At 48.9% G+C, this 19,000-nt stretch overlaps 1 protein-coding gene across 2 annotated transcripts; it reads right to left on the reverse strand.

The window, feature by feature from the left end:
* Positions 1 to 51: 51 nt before the first annotated feature.
* NELFCD (negative elongation factor complex member C/D) lies at positions 52 to 13,820 on the reverse strand. 2 transcript variants are annotated; one of them, XM_050745590.1, is made up of 15 exons: positions 13,665 to 13,820; positions 8,919 to 9,034; positions 8,276 to 8,385; positions 7,314 to 7,423; positions 6,115 to 6,222; positions 5,492 to 5,644; positions 5,145 to 5,275; positions 4,096 to 4,261; positions 3,725 to 3,859; positions 3,147 to 3,286; positions 2,053 to 2,167; positions 1,617 to 1,712; positions 1,400 to 1,540; positions 920 to 1,049; positions 52 to 522 (listed from the first exon to the last, which is right to left on the reverse strand). In XM_050745590.1, exons 1-15 carry the CDS (start codon positions 13,776 to 13,778, stop codon positions 488 to 490), a joined length of 1,800 nt encoding a protein of 599 aa, XP_050601547.1. In that variant the 5' UTR covers positions 13,779 to 13,820; the 3' UTR covers positions 52 to 487. The 2 variants fall into 2 exon arrangements, with proteins under 2 accessions (XP_050601547.1, XP_050601548.1); XM_050745591.1 differs by lacking the exon at positions 52 to 522 and having other exon boundaries at positions 923 to 1,049; positions 1,489 to 1,540.
* Positions 13,821 to 19,000: the final 5,180 nt, after the last annotated feature.

A 19,000-nucleotide genomic window follows, 5' to 3' on the forward strand; every position in this document is an offset into this window, starting at 1 on the left:
TTCACACACAAAAACAATGTCACATCAGGACCCAATCCAACCCAGCAGAAAGGCTTTTTAAAAATTTATTACTTGTCCTTAGCAAATTAAGACAATTATAATAAAACATCAACTAACTGGGTTCTTGTGAGAAAACTGAGGTCAGCTTTGAAAGGAGTTCCCCGAGTGTCTGAGTTCCCAGCGGCCCACGGCTGACGGCCGGATCTGTCCTGAGGCGTCATGCGAGCCCAGTGCCTGCCTTGAAGGAAATGAACACCGAAAACAGGATTTGAGAGCAGTACTGGATTGACAGCAGAGAAGGGACTGTTCGTAAGAGCAGTTTCTCACTGAAGCTGCTACCATTTTCCTTTGTAAAGAAGTCATCCACCTCCTCCCAATGGTGCCCATTTTGAAGAAACTGCCCGAGCCTCTTAAAACAGCTTCTTGAAAGGGTTTCTCCACAACTGGTTCTGGAATGTTCTGCTTCAGCGCTGGAGGATGCTCTAAATTAGTTCACCATGATGAAGTTAGATTTGCAGTGAGCTTTAACGAGGAAAACAGTGACTGCGTTAGAAACAGGAAGTAGAACATGACATTTTCTTTTTTCTTTTTTTTTTTGAGATGGAGTTTTGCTCTTGTTGCCCAGGAAAGAGTGCAATGGCGCGATCTTGGCTCATGCAACCTCCGCCTCCCAGGGTAAGCAATTCTCCTGCCTCAGCCTCCCAAGTAGCTGGGATTACAGGCGTGTGCCACCACACCTGGCTAATTTTGTATGTTTAGTAGAGATGGGGTTTCTCCATGTTGGTCAGGCTGGTCTTGAACTCCCAACCTCAGGTGATCCACCCACCTCGGCCTCCCAAAGTGCTGGGATTACAGGCATGAGCCACTGCGCCCAGCTGACATTTTCTATTGTAACAAAGGGCTAGGCACTGGGCCTCACCTATAAACTCCGTCACAGGGTCATGCTCGCCTTCCGTTTTGATGGTACCTGCGATGCTGTCATTCTCCAGGATGGGGAGGAAAAGTTGCACGAAGTCAGAGGTATAAGGAGGAGCAATGACGTCCAGCACCTGTGTGGGGGAGCACAGGGTGACTTCTTCCGCACACTAGTGCGGGGCATCCACCGACATTGGGGTGAAATGGCAATCAGTTTGAAAAAAATCCCTCCCCGCCCCCACCAGCTTCCCTGGTGACACCACCCGTCTCCAACATTAAGATGCCCAGGGTGGTAATGGAGGCAAAGTGTGTAATACAGCTGCTGCAGGCAGGAAGTGCTTTTTGGTAAATGAGTATCTGTCATTGTCATCACTACATCAGAAAGCACAGTTCTCAGTTAGGTACAAAATGAACTACATTAAGCCAAAAAGGGCAGTGCTAGTGTAAACAGTATGAAACATGAAACCAACGGTGCATTGCTGACCTCAGTGACAAAATAGCGAATGAGTGAAATGTCAGTGTCCAGCTTCTCCAGACACTTTCGGATGTAACTGACAACAGGAAGTACATAACCTCGACTCAGCAGGTGAACCATCCTGTCCAGCAGTGTCTTCTTCAGCTCCAGCTACAGAAGGGGGACAGGGAGCTGGTTAGAGGGGGTCCTCCCCAACCCCCTGGCGAGCCCCACGGGCACTGCTCACCTGCTCCATCACGTCCAGCTGGGAGTGCTCAGTCTCAAAAAGCTTAACAAGCAGCTGCAGGACCTGGGGGTGCAGGAGTTGGTGGCAGGTGCTGATCTACAAACAGGCCAGAGGGAGCTTCGCTGAGCAATGTGGTCACACTCGGCACACAGAGAAACCGGGCACTGTCACAGTCACCAAAGAGCTTATCACTGAGGAGGAAGGTCCTGACACCTAAGCCAGGGCCATCAGCTTCCAGTAACACTTGACTGAGATTAAGAAATTTCTGCAGTCAATGAAGCTAGGTCCTTAAGAGGAAAATCCTCACTTAGGACTGAAATAACTATTTTTGAAAAGAGTATCCTCTAAACTTACTAAATAGATGCAATGTTAATGCCAACGTAAACAGCATGAGACAGACACTGTGTACACTGTGAACAGCCCTCCGCCCTCTTACCTCATCCAGCAATGCCAGGTGGACAGGGGTATGGTCGGTCTGCAGCTGAAAGTACCTTGGTTCTGATACAGTCCAATCCACCCACTTCAGCACGCCCATTGCTACCACTGGAAACCTACAGTTAAGGCAGAATGCTTCCTTTAAAAAACAATTGAAAACACAAAATATGCTAGAAAAGCATTAAAGGATGGTTACAAACAAACTCAAACGACTCCATCATTCACCCTTCAATACGTCCCCCAACCTTTTTTTTTTTTTTTTTTTTTTTTTTTGAGACTCTGTCACCCAGGCTGGAGTGTAATGGCACAATCATGGCTCGCTGTGGCCTCCCGAGTACCTGGGACTACAGGTGCGTGCCACCATGTCTAGCTAATTTTTTGTAGAAAGAGGGTCCACCATGTTGCTTGGGCTGGTCTTGCACTCCTGGGTTCAAGCGATTTTCTTGCCTTGGCCTCCCAGAGTGCTGGGATTCCAGGCGGGAGCCACCGTGCCCGGCCTAAGCTCTGCTTATTAGTAAATAGCGTGAATGGATCGGCAGCCACTCAACATGTGGTGCGAGAAGCAGAGTTCAATTCTCTGCTCACTTTAAACCACTTATTTAAAGGAAAACATCAATGAGCAACCCTCAGTGAGTTTGGTGAACTGGGTTGAAGTTTACCTTTATGTAGCAAACTCTTTCTTCATCCCTAGTATAAATTATTAGGGGAAAGACATGCCTAAGAGGACATACTATTTCTAGGACACGTGTATTTATATAATTGGCATAATCACAAATCATTTCTATCTAAGCAATAGTTTGTGGGTATAACTTTACCTATAAATAGACCCTTCAAATCAATTTTTATAACTCTGTCTATCTTTTACTTCGTCTAATTTGTGAGGATGTGCTCAACAGACTTCTGGCAAATAAACACCTGAAAATTCCTCACACTGCTAAAGCTGTCCAAAGTTCCCTACGTACTGTTTAAAAATGAAAAAATACATAAAATGAATAAGTATCGCTGAAGCCTTTGTTATTTGAGCTTTCAATATGAAAACTCAAACCACCTCCTCCCCAAAGGACTGATTGAAGAACTAAGTTTCGTTTTACTTACCTAATACACTGATAAAGTGTGCTCAATTCTGCCACTAGTTCAGAGGCCCCTTTGTTCTCGTTGCAACACAAATTGTGAACAGTTTCAACAGCTTTCGACGTTGACTTCAGCTCATCTTTATTGATACTCACGCGCTTGTTCTGAAAACACACACACAAGCTAGTGAGCCTGACAGGGCAGATATCCCTGCTGTCGGGGTGTTCTGGTATCGGCCACCTCTCCTTGCAAATCACTTTCCCTATTTCTCCTTAAGTTGGGAGTCAATTTAATTGTCAAACTTCAAAGTCACACAGTGTACAGAAACTGAAAAGCATTGAGACTAGTGTTTGTCCATGTCTTATGGAAATCAGTTTCATTTCTTTAGTCACATTTCAAATTACAGTTTGCAGAGTATTAAGAGATGTTACACACATTTTCTTGAGACGTTTAGCACTTTCTCTATGCAGAAACAGAAGAAAAGACATGCTTGATACTAGAGAGGCTCAAGATTTCTTGTAGCCAAAATTCCAAAATAATATCAAAGCAGAGGAGGAGATTTGTCTCCTAAAAAATCCACAAATTCCCAGAACCGATGGTACCTTCTTCCAGGTCTCAACCACGCTTGCCGCGTACGCCAAGATGTGGATGTATTTGTGCTTGTGGTCCTGGTTGATCCGAGCCCCTGGTTTAAAGAGTGACTGCATGAACAGGTCCAGGAAGGCTGGAACGCGGATCTGAGGAGAAGCACAGGCCCAGTTCGGGACGGCAGGCCTGAGAGCACTGCTCACCCACCTCCCCTCAGGGCTCCCTACACAGCAGGGGCCTAACAGGCTCCAGGCCGAGAGCGTGACTGAGGAAGGACCAGGACAATGATGGATTTGCATTCACAGCCTTCAGAGAATCAGACAAGCACAGACTTTCCAAAGTAACCCTACCAGTTGGCACTGGGGGTTCTTGAGAAGCAACTTACGAGTTCAACTGGAGGAGGGTCCATGCTTGTGAACATCTTGAACAGGACGGTGATGTCGGCAGGGTTCAGGGCTCCTTTGGACAGCATGGCCCCAAGAGCCTGGCAGGCCCTGGGGTAGGAGGCAGCTGTGCCCAACGCTAGTGTGATCTGACTGGCGTCGTGACCTCTTGATGAGAAAAACCAGAGAGACTGTTAGTAACGAGGCAGCTTCTTTTTTCTGTTCTTCTTTACACACAGAATACTTTACATTGTTGGGATCTCTGTTTTTCTGTCATTCACGAGTGTACTGACTCATAACATTTACAACACTGGGAAAGTGATTCAAATACAGCTTGCTGGCTCTATAATAAAGGAGTCATGCACTTTAAATACTTATGAACACTCTATTGGTAGCAGAAAATAAAGTTAATACGAGCTCATTTTGTACAGTAAGATGTGGACGACACTGTAACAATGAGATTCTGCACAACTATTTCAGGACTGATGTTATTTGTTACTTATGAATCCCAGTATAAAACCCAGGTCCATAAATATAGCACAGTGAAAAAGAATCAAGTGCTTTACAAAACAGTCCTCAGAGCAGCACTTTAGAATGCCAGCTCTCTCAGTATACCAAAAACAACTCTAACTTTTCCAGCTCTGCTGGATAAAAGGAAGTTTTTTTTTTTTTTTTTTTTTTTGAGACAGAGTTTTGCTCTTGTTGCCCAGGTTGGAGTGCAATGGTGCAATCTTGGCTGACCACAACCTCCACCTCCCAGGTTCAAGCGATTCTTCTGCCTCAGCCTCCCAAATAGCTGGGGTTACAGGCATGTGCCACCACACCCGGCTAATTTTGTATTTTTGTTTAGTAGGGACGGGGTTTCTCCATGTTTGTCAGGCTGGTCTTGAACTCCTGACCTTAGGTGAGCCACCATGCCCAGCCAAAAGGAAGTCTACCTATATGTTGAACAGAAGGAGCTAGCAGCTTTGGCTGTGGAATGAGGGCCATGGGAAGGGTTTCGTGGGGAGCACTAGGGAGGGAGGGGATGAGCAGAAACAGGGCCTCTCACTTCTCCTGGGCAAAGCGCTGCACTTCCTGGGCGATCCTGCGCACAGCGGAGCCCCCCTGCTCCTCCTGGGCCAGCACGGACATCATGGCCTGGGCAAACAGGTACGTGTGCTCCCCGTGGCACACCATCTTCTGAAAGATTGCAGGGAGACAGGGTGTGGGGTTCACTCCTCTGGCACGGACAGCGGACTAGAGCCGAGCCTCCACCGTGCTCAGGCCCGGGGGTGAGCGTCCTGGAAGGTGCCCTCAGAAATGGAGATTCTCTCCCGGGAAGGAGCAGCTCATGCTTGAAAACCAAGACCCAAAGTAGCCTCCTTCTAATCTCAGGCTCATACAGAAAGAACTTACGGCAAACTCAGGGAGATTTTTTTCAAGGTTTTCTTCTCCTCCATCTAAAATTGTAGCTAGAGAGGTCCGGAGCACTCTCGAGAACACTTCTAGCTGCTGGCATGCTGTGGACACACTGGTGATCTCCCCCTGGTACCCTGCGTCAGAAATAAGCTAGGACACAAAACAAGAAGTCAAAGGGGTGGCATGCAGTGACCGCACCTCCACGGGAAGCTGGCTCGTCAGTGTTCGTGGTGAGGTGGAGTAAGTGTGCGCTGGTCATGGGTCTCAGGCCTTCACTCCGCCCCCACCCTGCTAGCACCTAGGTGTGTGCCCTGGGCTGACCACCTCTCCATCGTTTCCTCATAGGCAAGAGGAAGATCAAGCAGGCACACCTAAAGCTATTCTCAAAGCATAGAGAACTCTATGTGTCCCTGCTAAATCCTAAAACACAGTCAATGCTGACCCAAAAACACAGATACAAATTTTACACTTTTCTTTCTCAGTGTAAGGCTTATGAAAATAAAACAATAAAGACCTTTATGAAAAAAAGCAAATATGAACTGTCAAAGGAAACAGACCAACAACCAAAAATAACCCTCATTCACAAACACCTTTCTCTTTAACTCCAGAACTCTTCCTACCTTAACGGTAAAGTTTAGCATCAAACAGTCTGGATGGGCTTCAGCCAGTTTGTAAAAAAGATCCCGCCACGTGGTGTGTGCAATCATCTGTTCCAGCCACGCTGGGGTCTGCCAACAAACACACAAACAGCAAAACAGGAGGAGGCCCCGCTTTTACTTGAGTGGAGATTCTGTTGTATAAACGATTGCAGGAGATTGGTGCTGATGGAGTCCCCATGGGCATCTAGTTCTGGGGAGGCAGACCCAGAGCTGGCCACGGCCACACAGTTGGCTGAGTGACAGGAAGGTCCCTGGATGCCCACTCAGCTTTCAGAAGACTGGACTCAACACAAGAGGGTACTGAAAGTCGCTTTCTAGGAGACACCAAGGCCCGCACAGAGCTGCCTTGCACGCTCAGGCAGCGCATGCTGCCCCAGCTGTATGCCCTCAGCAAAACAGAAAGAGGCCATTTAAATGGCACAGGTGGTCTGGCCCATCACCACATGGAGTAGCCAGAAAAACGTTTCTCTCAGCTCTCCTATGTGACGGATGGCTTCAAGGGCTGTGCTCTGAACCTGCCATCCTGTTTGTGCCAAGGCCAGCTCCCCAAGGCTGCTCCCAGCCACAGATGGAATGCAGCAGGGCCTCAAAAGCAGGTCTGTCCAGGAGACGTGGGCTCCCAGAATGGGCACCTGTGGCTTAAAGATTCCCCACTGATATGGCTGGAGCTTTCTGGAAACCACACTGCAGCCTAACATTCTTCCTACTAACCCTCATTCCTTCTCTCTTGCCCTCAAGGGTCAGACTGCATCACAGCTACCCCAGCCTCCTCCAGCACTACCCCCATCTTCCCTCATAGTTGCTTCCCCCATAATCTCCTGCAGGCCTAGCCCTGTCTTGGCAACTGCTCCTTGGAGGAATCAAACGAAATCCACCACAACACTCCAAGGGCTGTGCCCGGGAGTCAGCCTGAGAGGGGAAGTGGTGGGAACTTGCTGTTCCTTCTCTTGGTCTCAGCACCCGTGTGCCTCTTGTGTGCAAGCATGTCACGACCCTGGGTACAGAGTTTAAAGGGCAATTCTGACTAGATGCAACTTCTGTCTCACACTTTGATTTTAGTCCCCAACTCTGCCATTACTTACATGATATGCCACACTCCACTGTACACAAGAAATTTGCAAAAGACCCTAGGGCCTGGTACTAGACAAAGAATTTCTCACCTCTCCTTCTTCAGTAAAAATAGAATCTGCTTTGCGGGGGTCAAAATGTTTGATCAGCAAACTCTTCAAGTGATTTTCCACAGTTTCCTGAACCTGCACTGGCTCAACACCTGAAAGAAAATGAAAGCAACTAGACAATGGCAAGCTCTCCATTCACTGTGTGGCTTTAGAAAGCAAACGGTCAAAAGTCTCTATGTGACTCAAATATCAAAGAATTGCTTCTGACCACTTATAAATATAAGATTTTGGAACTCTTAAAAGTAGTTATCAATGATATTCAATGATAAGACCCAAAAAGCAGCACAGAACAGAACACACAAGTCTGGTCCACCCCTGACTTCATGGAAAGGACGGCACCGTCTGCGGAGCCTCACTAAGGATAAAGACAAATGGCCACAGCGGACAGGTAGGGGGACGGAAAAACATCCCTGCCCAGTGAGGAGGGAGCAGATGGCAGCCAAAAGAGACACACTCGTGTCTAATCACCGGGACAGCAGTGCGTCCACAAGCTTCCGGACAGCACGCACTTCAGTGACGTCATCTGCACCCGGCTCCGTGGATTTACAGTAAGGCTCTACTTTGATCATATTAGCTAAAAGCCATAATCATAGCCAGTCCTAAATTATCCGTCATTTACTGCTTGCTGTAATAGACGTCTTGAAAATGACACACTGAACATACACTGTATAATCCTATAATTCTACAACATGGTAGGGAAAACAGCTCAATGAGAATCACGTTTGCAGGCTACCAGTAAACCTCAATTACTGAATCAAAGATAAGAGGCAAGCAGATACAAATGAGTAAGATAAACATAAAAATAAGTAAGAAATTCAGCTCTTTCTTACACAAGTCTCAGAAACCAGGAAAACAAGGCAATGTATCAGTGTTATAAGGACACAAAAGTCTATTTTTAAAAAGGTGGGGGTGACTAGCCAGGACAGGGGCCACCCACAAAGCACCTGTCTGAATGAGCCACTCAGCCAGCAGGTTCACAGTTTGGGCCACAGCGGTGTAGTTTTCAGATAAGAGCTGGATAACATTCTCTGGAGACCCTCCTGCCTGAAAATACCTAGGGAAAGTAACAAAGCGGCAATTACACCAGAATGAATGGAATGATGGACAACAGGAAGGTAAGGAAGGAGGAAGAGAATCAGGTTTCAAAATTTTTAAAGCAGCAGAGGGGGCTGGGTGCGGTGGTGCACACCTGTAATCCCAGCACTTTGGGAGGCAGAGGTGGGAGAATCACTTGAGCCTAGGAGTTCAAGACCAGCCTGGGCAACATAAAGAGCCGTGTCTCTCCAAAAAAAAAAAAAAAAGCCAGGCACGATGGCACACGTCTGCAGTGGCCACCTTGTGAGGCTGAGGTGGGAGCACTGCCTGATTCCAGGAGGCTGAAGCTGCAGTGAGCAGTGATTGTGCCACTGCAACAGGGCAAGACCCTGTCTTTAAAAAAAAAAAAAAAAGTGGCAGAGGGGCCGCCCCTTGAAGCCTTTAGTTCAGTTCACAGTACTCCTGCTTTACATAGCACCTTCTGGGTGTATTACAAAACTTTCTCTAAATTATCCCCAGCCTCCTCCCAATACAAACACCTTTCTCACATACCTCTTCAGAGTGTTAAAGATGGAGGGCTCCATGATATAATCCCGGGTGGAAAATTTATGCAGGCATTCTTGCTGAACCTCTGCATCATCCTCTCCTTCTCCAGAATCATCCTCCTGCTGTTAGTAAATGCCAGGAGCCAGGATTTTTTTCATTAATATAAATACCCTAATCTCACCTTAAATCGTATAATGCTGCCCATTTTGAAAGTATTCTACACACATTATTTCATTTGACTTTCATGACAATTTCATGAAATGGGCTGGGCAGGTAGTGAGCGGCTAGGAAAATGGGATCCAAGATCACACTGAGTGGGTGCGTACAACTCCTCCCTGGCAAACCGTGTTCCGTGCTCACACAAGTTACCCAACCTCTCTGAGCGTCCGTTTCCTCCTCTGTTAAGTGAAGATAATAGTAACGCCTATTCCCATTTGGCTGTTGTGAGGATTCCATGAGCTAATTTTTGGAAGAGCCCAGCATAACCCCTGACATTTAGTAACAGTGCAATAGATAGTCAACTATTATTATTATTGTTTTCACTATTCTTATTTCATACATGCCACTGAAGAGCAACAACCTGATTCTTGAAAGCGTGAGCCATCACTTACCATTAGAAAGTAAACGTCGCTAACTCGCCTTGCATCGGCACTTCTAGCTGGACTCCAGTCCCAATTCTATGTGGAAGCAACCTCAGGCCTGTCACTCAATCTAAGGGCAAAGCAGGCTTCTTCACCTGCTGATGACCACGTGAGGATGGACTGAGTGATCCCAAACCCTCTTCAACTTTAACACTGCCACCCTAACTAACAAGCAGATACTTTTTGAACAGTCTGCACTGTGCTCATCAACCAAGGAACCTAAGAAAATATAAGACAAGACAAGGCTTTTCCCATCAAAGAAGTTTACAAACTAATAGGCGAGACAGACCTCCATGCAACCTACTCTAACATAATGGGGCAAGAGCTGGGCCAGGGGTCAGCAAACTATGACCCAGAGCCAAATCCAGCCCTCTCCGATTTTTGCAAATAAAGTTTTGTGGAACACAACCACACCCATTCTTTTAAGGATTGTCTATGATCATTTTCCCCCTGTAAGGGCCGAGTTAAGTAGTTAAGACAGAGACAGGCACAGCCTAAAATATTTGCTATCTACCCTTTTTCAGAAAAGTTTGCTCACTCCTGATCTGGACTAAGATCCTAAAAGCAGTGCTTTGGAAGCAGACAGAACCTGATGACTTCCCACTAAAGACTGTGGAGTCTTCTCTCAGACCAGATTTGTGTGGGGAACCCTGAGCCCCTGAGGGCGTGACAGAGGCCGGACTTCACCCCCAGCCTCATTCCCACGTCTGTTCTCTTGGGCTTCCACCCTGGGCACTCACCTGCCTCTTCCATCACCTCTCAGGTCATGCTATCTACCTGCTCACAAATCCAGAATTAGCCTGGATCTCTCTCTCCGTCCTTCCTCTCTTAAGCTCCAGACTCAGGTATCCAACATTCCATTCTCATTTCCAGTCAGATGTCTCACAAGTATCCAAACTCCTTAGGTCCAAAACTGACACCTTTTCCCTGGAAACAGATCTTCTTTCTACAACCCATATTTCAGTAGAGGATTCCATCATATAGCTACCTGTTACCCCCAAACCTGAAAATCATCTTCAGCTTCTCTCCCTCCCCCCACCCCCACATCCTGTCACATAGATTCATCAACTCCATCTCCCATCTGTCTATCCAAGGTGGTCCTTCTTTCCACATTTGCCTCTGCTCTTCCTTATTTTTTGTATGCTTGCAGTAGCAACATTCCCCTAAAGTCTCGGTCTTATTCCTTCCCTTCAATCATCTTTCACACTGTGGCCAGTGATCTTTGTAAGCCACAAAACTGACATCTCTCTCCTGCTTAAAGATTCCCATCTCCTTCAGGAAAAAACACCCCAGCACTAGCAACAGCATGCCCTTCCCACTTCCCCTGTCCGTTCTGACCTCTCGCCACTCCCCATTTGCAACCTGTAGCAGGACTCATCTGTTTCAATGTCTGTAGCTCTTAGTTTCCATCATCCAGACTGAACATCACAGTGGCCTCCTTACACATCTTCCTGCCTCCCACTATGTAACGTGGCATCAGGCGAACAGGATTTGGGTCACCAACTATCTTTTAAAATCCAGTTCTTGCCACCCTCCTAACACCTTTCCTAACTTTCTGTCCCTCTTCCAAGCTGAGTCACAGAATAAACATGAAATGAACATCTGGTCCACCCCCCCCCATCAATGAGAGCCCACAGGTGTCAATGGGCAAAATTAGGATCATGATTAAAATTCCCCAAACATGAGACTCCCGAGTCTCCCATCAGTGGGGTCTAGGTCTGACTGCATAAACTTGGGCAAGTAACTCACGCACTCGGTCTATAAAGTGAAGGCATTGATTAGATGGCCCTTACATGCCCCAGTTCTAACACTTTATGACTTAAAGGCTCAAGGTGAGCCGGGCATGGTGGCTCACGTCTGTAATCCCAACACTTTGGGAGGCTGAGGCGGGCAGATTACTTGAGACCAGGAGCTCGAGACCAGCCTGTAATCCCAGCTACTTGGAGAATCACTTGAACCCGGGAGGCGGAGGTTGCAGTGAGCCAAGATGGCGCCACTGCACTCCAGCCTGGGTGACACAGCCAGACTCTGTCTCAAAGGAAAAACAAAAAGGCCAGGCGCGGTGGCTCATGCCTGTAATCCTAGCATTTTGGGAGGCCGGGGCGGGCGGATCACCTGAGGTCAGGAGTTCAAGACCAGCCTGGCCAACATGGTGAAACCCCGTCTCTACTAAAACACAAAAATTAGCCGGGCATGATGGCAGGTGCCTGTAATCCCAGCTACTCGGGAGGCTGAGACGGGAGAATCACTTGAACCCAGGATATGGTGCTTGCAGTGAGGCGAGATCAAGCCACTGCACTCCATCCTGGGTGGCTGAGCGAGACTCTGTCTCAAAAAAAAAAAAAAAAAAAAACAGAAAAAAGAAAAAAAGGCTCAAGGTGATATCCAAGATGCCCCAAACACCAACCCACCACTAAGCTAATTCACACCCTCCCATCTGGACCACTTTGGTGGTCAGCAATTTGATAAAGTGGCAATGGAGACAAAGGACGTGGGCTTGGGTCCCCTCTCCTTCCTTACTAGTTTCATGACCTTGGGCAGGTCACTAAGTCTTTTCGTCTCACTTTCTTCACTTACCAGATAAGCAGAGTAACACCCAACTCAAAATCTTGAGTGTGGAAGGCGATAATGCATGACGCACACGGCCCAGGCTCTCCGTTAGCTAAGTCTGACTCTATCCACTCCACCCTAAGCCTCCAACACTGTGAAATGATCCAACATGCAAATCTACTCGTGTCACTCCCTGCCCCAAACTCCTGAACAAGCCATACCATTCAGCACGCTCCAAGGATCTTCAGAACCTGCTCCCTACTGAGCTCCTGCCACTGCTTCCACCAGGCAGCTAACTTCACAGGGCTTCTTTCAGTTCCAGAAACACGTCGCCTGCCTTGGCATTTTATACCACGGCTCGGAAGCCGCCATCACACCACCACCCATGGTCATCAACGTAAGCCCCACTTCATCCTTTATTCCCTCAAAACACCAGTTCAAAATGCACCAGACATCCCCAATCTTGACTCTTGTTAAAAATGCAAGTTCCTGGGCGAGGCGCGGTGGCTCACGCCTGTAATCCCAGCAGTTTGGGAGGCCGAGGTGGGTGGATTACCCGAGGTCAGGAGTTCGAGACCAGCCTGGCCAACATAGTGAAACCTCCTCTCTACTCAAAATTTAAAAACTTAGCTGGGCGTGGTGGTGGGCGCCTGTAATCCCAGCTACTCGGGAGGCTGAGGCAGGAGAATCGCTTGAACCCGGGAGGCAGGGGTTGCAGTGAGCCGCGATGGTGCCATTACACTCCAGCCTGGGCAACAGGAGCGAAACTAAGCCTCAAAGAAAAAAAAAAAAAAAGCAAGTTCCCAGGCTCCCGTCCAGACCAACTGTTGGGCTGTCTCCAGAGGAGGGATGTGAGAAGCTACATTTCAACCATGCGCCGCAGGTGGGTCTTTAGAGTTATGGAGGGGACACACCGGCCAGACTAGAGCTGCCTGCCCTGACTCTGCAGGCCCTGTTCTCAGGGTGGAACAGAGTGATCCCTCCTGGGCTTCCACCCCAAACCCTGGAAGGTCAAGGCCCGAAGATCCTTTCCATCAGTTTGCCCAAAGACAGATGAAATCAGCCCAAGGTGCTGAAGAGTACAGTTTATAAAACAGTAAAGCACATGTAGGAATGCCCTAAGTTCTACTTTTTCACCATGATACTGGTGTGAAGTTTTTCCACTTTATTTTTGTTTAAAACTGTGTGAGCTCCGGGCCCAACCCTCCACCTTAGCGTTGGTGTCCCGCCCGCCGTGGGGGTCGCAGGTTGCTCCTGGCCGGAGCAAGGGGGTACGGGGGGCCTCGGGCCGCCCTGCGCCAGAGCCTCCGCCGCCTCACCCCTGCCCCACGGTCCTGCAGGCGAGGAGGCGGGGACCCCGGCGGCCGCGCTGCAGGACCCCGGGTGGGCGGGGGCGGGGCGGGCTGTGCTTGAACCACACGGTGACCGCGCGGGCCGTGCGCGCGCACACCCCCCGCACGCCCGCGGCCTCGCGCCGCGCGGCCTCGCCGGGAGCGGGGCCGGCCCGCCGGCGGCGGAGACGAACGATCCTCGCCGGGGGGCGCCAGGTGTCCCGCCTCACCTGGCCGCCGTCAGCCTCGTCGCCCCACTCGGCCGCGTTCCCGTAGTAGTCCTCGTCCATGATGGCGCCCGCCGCGGCCCCCGCCACGCTCTCCTGCGAGCGAGCGCCGCGCATGCGCGAGGCGGGGACAGGCGGGCGGGCGCAGGCGCGGCCGCGCGCCTCGGCTAGAACGGGAGGCGGGGCCTGGAGGAAGGGGCGGGGCCTGGAGGAAGGGGCGGGGCCTGGAGGAAGGGCAGGGCCGCGGGCTCCGCGCTGGGAACAAAGGGGACCGACGGAAGGAACGTCCCCAGTCGATCACGGAGCGCTGCCGGGGTGGGCCGGGGGCTTAGCTCCGGAGAGAGGTTTCCCACTGGACTCGTGCAGAGCCCCGCCCTGCTGCGCCGGCCCTGCGAGCGCCAGTTTCCTCATCTGACAGCTGGGAACAAATCCTTCGGGAAGTGTCTAAGACCCACGAAAATGTTTTAATATCTTTTATTTTTGGTAAAAAGTACTAAGCGCGACCGGGCGTGGGGGCTCACGCCTGTAATCCCAGAATTTTGGGAGACCGAGGCAAACGGATCACTTGAGGTCAGGAGTTCGAGACCAGCCTGGCCAACATGGTGAAAACCCGTCTCTACTCAAAATGCAAAAATTAGCCGGGCGTGGGGGTGCACGCCTGTAATCCCGGGTACTCGGGAGACTGAGGCAGGAGAATCTCTTGAACCCAGGAGGTAGAGGTTGCAGTGAGCCAAGATTGCACCATTGCACTCCAGCCTGAGTGAAAGAGCAAGACCCTGTCTCAGAAAAATAAATTAATTAATTAATTGAAAGGGCCGGGCACCAGTGGCTCACACCTGTAATCCCAACACTTTGGGAGGCCGAGGCAGATGGATCACCTGAGGTCAGGAGTTCAAGACCAGCCCGGTCAACCTGGTCAACATGGTAAAACCCCTTCTCCACTAATAATACAAAAATTAGCTGGGCGTGGTGACAGGCGCCTGAGTCCCAGCTACTCGAGAGGCTGAGTCACGAGAATCGCTTGAACCCAACAGGTGGAGGTTGCAGTGAGCCAAGATCACACCATTGCACTCCAGCCTGGGCAACAGAGTGAAACTGTGTCAAAAAAGAAGAAAGGAGAAGGAGAAGGAAGAGAGAAGAGAAAAGAAAAAGTACTAAATGCAGTGGAAAGTAGCATTTTTAATTTTTTCTTTTTAAAATGGAAGAAGAGCCCACAAAGCAAAAGTGCCCAGAGCCAACAGAAATCTCTGGAGAAGGGACCTCTCTGGTAGTTGCCAAAGGGAGCAGCTGATGCTGTTGTGAAGCCCGCAGCACGATTCCTAGTGTGAAGTAGGGGGTGAGAGTATGACAGGCTCTGATGATCACGGAAAGATTTTTGTTTGGTTGTTGTGTTTTTGTTTTGTTTTAATTTTAGATTTGGTACATGTGCAGGTTTGTTACATTGATATATTGCGTGATGCTTCTAATAATCCCTTCGCCAACCTTTTTCAACTGTTACCCCCCTCCACACCTTCTGCCTTTTGGAATCCCCCATGTCTGTTGTTCCCATCTTTGTATCCAAATCACGGAAAGTTTTAACCAGGGAGATTAATGCCATCAAATCTGGATGTTTTCAAAGGTAATGCCCATGGCTGAGCACCATGGCTCACACCTGTAATCCCAGCACCTTGGGAGGCCAAGGGGGGAGGATTGCTTGAGACAAGAGTTCAAGACCAACCTGGGCAACATAGTGAGACACCGCCCCCCGCCCCCTGCCCCCAGCCAGATATGGTGATACCCCTGTAGTCCTAGCTGCTCAGGAGGCTGAGGCAGGATTGCTTCAGCCCAGGAGTTTGAGGTTACAGTGAGCTATAGTTGTGCCATTGCACTTCAGCCTGTGTGACTAAGTGAGAGCCTGTCTATAAGGAAAAAAAAGAAAGGTAATGCCCATGTCAGTAAGGAAAGAGTATTAGAGAAAAGAGCTCCAGAATACTGATAATAGTGACTATTTATGGAGAACTTATAAGGGAATATGTCTTCATTTATTCAACAAGTATTTATTGAGTGTCCCCTAAGTGCCCAGCACTATGCTGCTTCCTGGAGCTCGGTGAACAAATTGGACGTGATCTTTGCCCTGGTAGAGCCTACATTCTGTTGAAGGAACTGAATGGGTGGGGAGGGGGTGGGAGGAACAAATAAAATAAGGACAGAAGGTGATCAGTGCTAGTATTCTGTGGTAATAGGAGAGATCTTCTTGGGGAGATCAGAGATGGCCGCTGAGAAACTTACATTTGAACTGAGACTCATGTCATGAAAGGGCCAAGCAAGCTAAGACCCAGGCGAGAGCATTTACAGACAGCAGAACTGCCAGGGCAAAGGCCAGGAATGCATACTTGGAAAAGAAAGGCCACTGAGACCGGCACCTGGCAGGCCAAGGAGAAATCTAGATGAGGTGGGCAAGGCAGGGAGGGCCAGATCTTGGGAGGAAGTTAGGTCTGTATTAACTGAGAGCCATCTCTAAGGATTGAATGTAATAAGGTATGCCAAGCACTGAGCAGAGAGCTTGCACATGGTAGATGTTCAACAAGTATGCATCATTATGAGGAACATGAAACGTTTGGTTTTTTTTTTTTTTTTTTTTGGTTTGCTTGCTCTGAGCGGGTGAAAGGACATTTGAGTTTTCAAAGGCATTTCTCCTAGCTGAGGGGGCCTTACAGAAGGAAGTGAGAAGGTGAGAATGTAAATTAAGAGGCTTCAGTGAGCATTAACGCAGGCTGAGAAGGAGCTGCGGCTAACTGCTGTGAAGTTGGTGTCAAGTCCAGAGGATACAACAGCCTTGGAGGTGGGAGATGGGGGCCAGGAGCAGGGGCAGGGAAAATGCTGCTGTGACCCCCAGCTTGTGTGCCTGGGGATGGCCCACGGCTGAGACAGAGAACCCAGGAGGAGGGCAGGTTTCTGCAATGGGATGATAATGAGTTCAGATTGGGTTGTGGTGAGTTAGGGGTGCCAGCAGGACACCCGTGCGGAGATGTCTTGCAGGTGGTTGGAGGTGGAAGTCTGCAGCTCCAATTCAAAGCATCCAGCTCCAGCTTCTATTCACAAGATTAAAGTGTATTAAGTTAATGAGTGCCCCTGCCGTTGGCTTGTTTCAGGGTTCATTTTCACTTGCTTTCTCAAAATGTTGGAAAGAATATATGGCTGTTAAACTCCTACTACCTCTCCTCTTAGATTTTTTAAAAATAGTGCCGGAATTGAAAGCAGACCAATTAATGTATGTATAACTAATTGTGCCTACAGAATTGGGGATTATTCAACTCACTTCTCCTTCAACCAAAAGGTTGGTTAATCCATTTATTGTTAAATGGATTAACAAACAACCCATAATGAAAGCATTACATTCAGTCTATAAGTCGCAATGATTTAAAAGTAATTGGGTTGGCTGGGCGCAGTGGCTCAGGCCTGTAATCCCAACACTTTGGGAGGCTGAGGCGGGCGGATCACAAGGTTAGGAGATAGAGACCATCCTGGCTAACATGGTGAAACCCGTCTCTACTAAAAACAAACAAAAAAATTAGCCGGGTGTGGTGGTGGGTGCCTGTAGTCCCAGCTACTCTGGAGGCTGAGACGGGAGAATGGTGTGAACCTGGGAGATGGAGCTTGCAGTGAGCCAAGATCGTGCCACTGCACTCCAGCCTGGGTGACAAAGCAAGACTCTGTCTCAAAAAAAAAAAAAAAAAATAGTAGTTGGGTCTATAGGTCTTGCCTCCTGAGATATTGTGGATCTGTTGTTTCTTCCAAAGCTTTGTCTAGATTGTCCAAATTAGCTTGCATTGCTTAAATACTCCTGAAGTCATTTAAGTTCTAAAGTCATTTTCCTGTTTAAGAAGAATTCTGGGCCAGGTGTGGTGGCTCATGCCTGGAATCCCAGCACTTTGGGAGGCCAACGCAGGCGGATCACTTGAGGTCAGGAGTTTGAGACCAGCCTGGCCAACGTGGTGAAACCCCATCTCTACTAAAAATACAAAAATTAGTCATGTGTGGTGATGGGTGCCTGTAGTCCCAGCTACTTGGGAGGCTGAGGCAGGAGAATCGCTTGAACTTGGGAGGCAGATGTTGCAGTGAAGTGAGATCACACTGCACTCCAGCCTCGGCAACAGAGCAAGACTCTGTCCCCCTGCCCCCCTCCCCCCAAAAAAAAGAGAAGAAAAGAAGAAGGAGAAGGAGAAAGAAGAAGAAGAAGAAGAAGAAGAAGAAGAAGAAGAAGAAGAAGAAGAAGAAGAAGAAGAAGAGAGGAGAAGGAGGAGGAGGAGGAGGAGGGAGAAGAAGAAAAATTCTGTTGGAGAATTTTTATGAAAATTAGAAATTGGTTTCACTTAATCCATTGAATAAATATTGAGTGCCTACTAGGTGTCATGTGCTGGGATACAGTTGAATCAGAGACACAGTTCATCTGGTGCTAATGGCAGAAAAGGAGAAAAGAGAAGCTGTCTCTAATAATTTTTTTAAAATGCAGCGACCTCAGAAAGAGGTCAAGAAGTCCTTTCCAGGGAAATTATGTTTAAACTGAGACTTGTGACTTGAATCTGGAGGACAAACAGAATAGGGTGCAGTGGAGAAAATAAGAAATGACAGTAAAGAAAATGTCTGGAGTGCAGACATCAAAAGGAGAGAGAGAGACAGTAAGGGGAGAGAGAGAGAGAGAAAGAGAGAAAGGGCAGGCCAGAGAGAGAGAGAGAAAGGGAGAGAGTGGGGCCAGGCCAGAGAGAGAGAGAGAAAGGGAGAGAGAGGGGCCAGGCCAGAAAAAGAGAGAGAGGGAGAGAGAGAGAGAGAGGCCAGGCCAGAGAGAGGTGTGGGGGAGAGAGAGGGAGGCCAGGCCAGAGAGAGAGAGAGTAAGTGAGAGAGAGAGAGAGAGGCCAGGCCAGAGAGAGAGAAAGGGAGAGAGAGGGGCCAGGCCAGAGAGAGAGAGAGAGTAAGGGGGAGAGAGAGAATGAGGGAGACAGAGAGAGGGGCCAGGCCAGAGAGAGAGAGAAAGAGAGGCCAAGCCAGAGAGAGAGCGAGCAAGGGAGAGAGAGAGACCAGGCCAGAGAGAGGGAGAGAGAAAGTAAGGGAGAGAGAGAGGGACCAGGCTAGAGAGAAAGAGAAAGTAAAGGGGAGAGAGAGAGGCCAGGGTAGGGTGGCGGTGGGGCAGACCAGAGAGAGAGAGAGAGTAAGGGAGAGAGAGAGAAAGGCCGGTCCAGAGAGAGAGAGAGAAGCTAGGCCAGAGAGAGAGAGAGAGAGAGAAGCCAGGCCAGAGAGGTAGGCAGGAGCCAGATGGCCTAGAAACTTAGTTTGGACTTCATCTCCAGGCAATGGGTAGCCTG

The sequence above is a fragment of the Macaca thibetana genome, chromosome 10, assembly GCF_024542745.1.
Source record: "Macaca thibetana thibetana isolate TM-01 chromosome 10, ASM2454274v1, whole genome shotgun sequence".
NCBI classification, from domain to species: Eukaryota; Metazoa; Chordata; class Mammalia; order Primates; family Cercopithecidae; genus Macaca; species Macaca thibetana.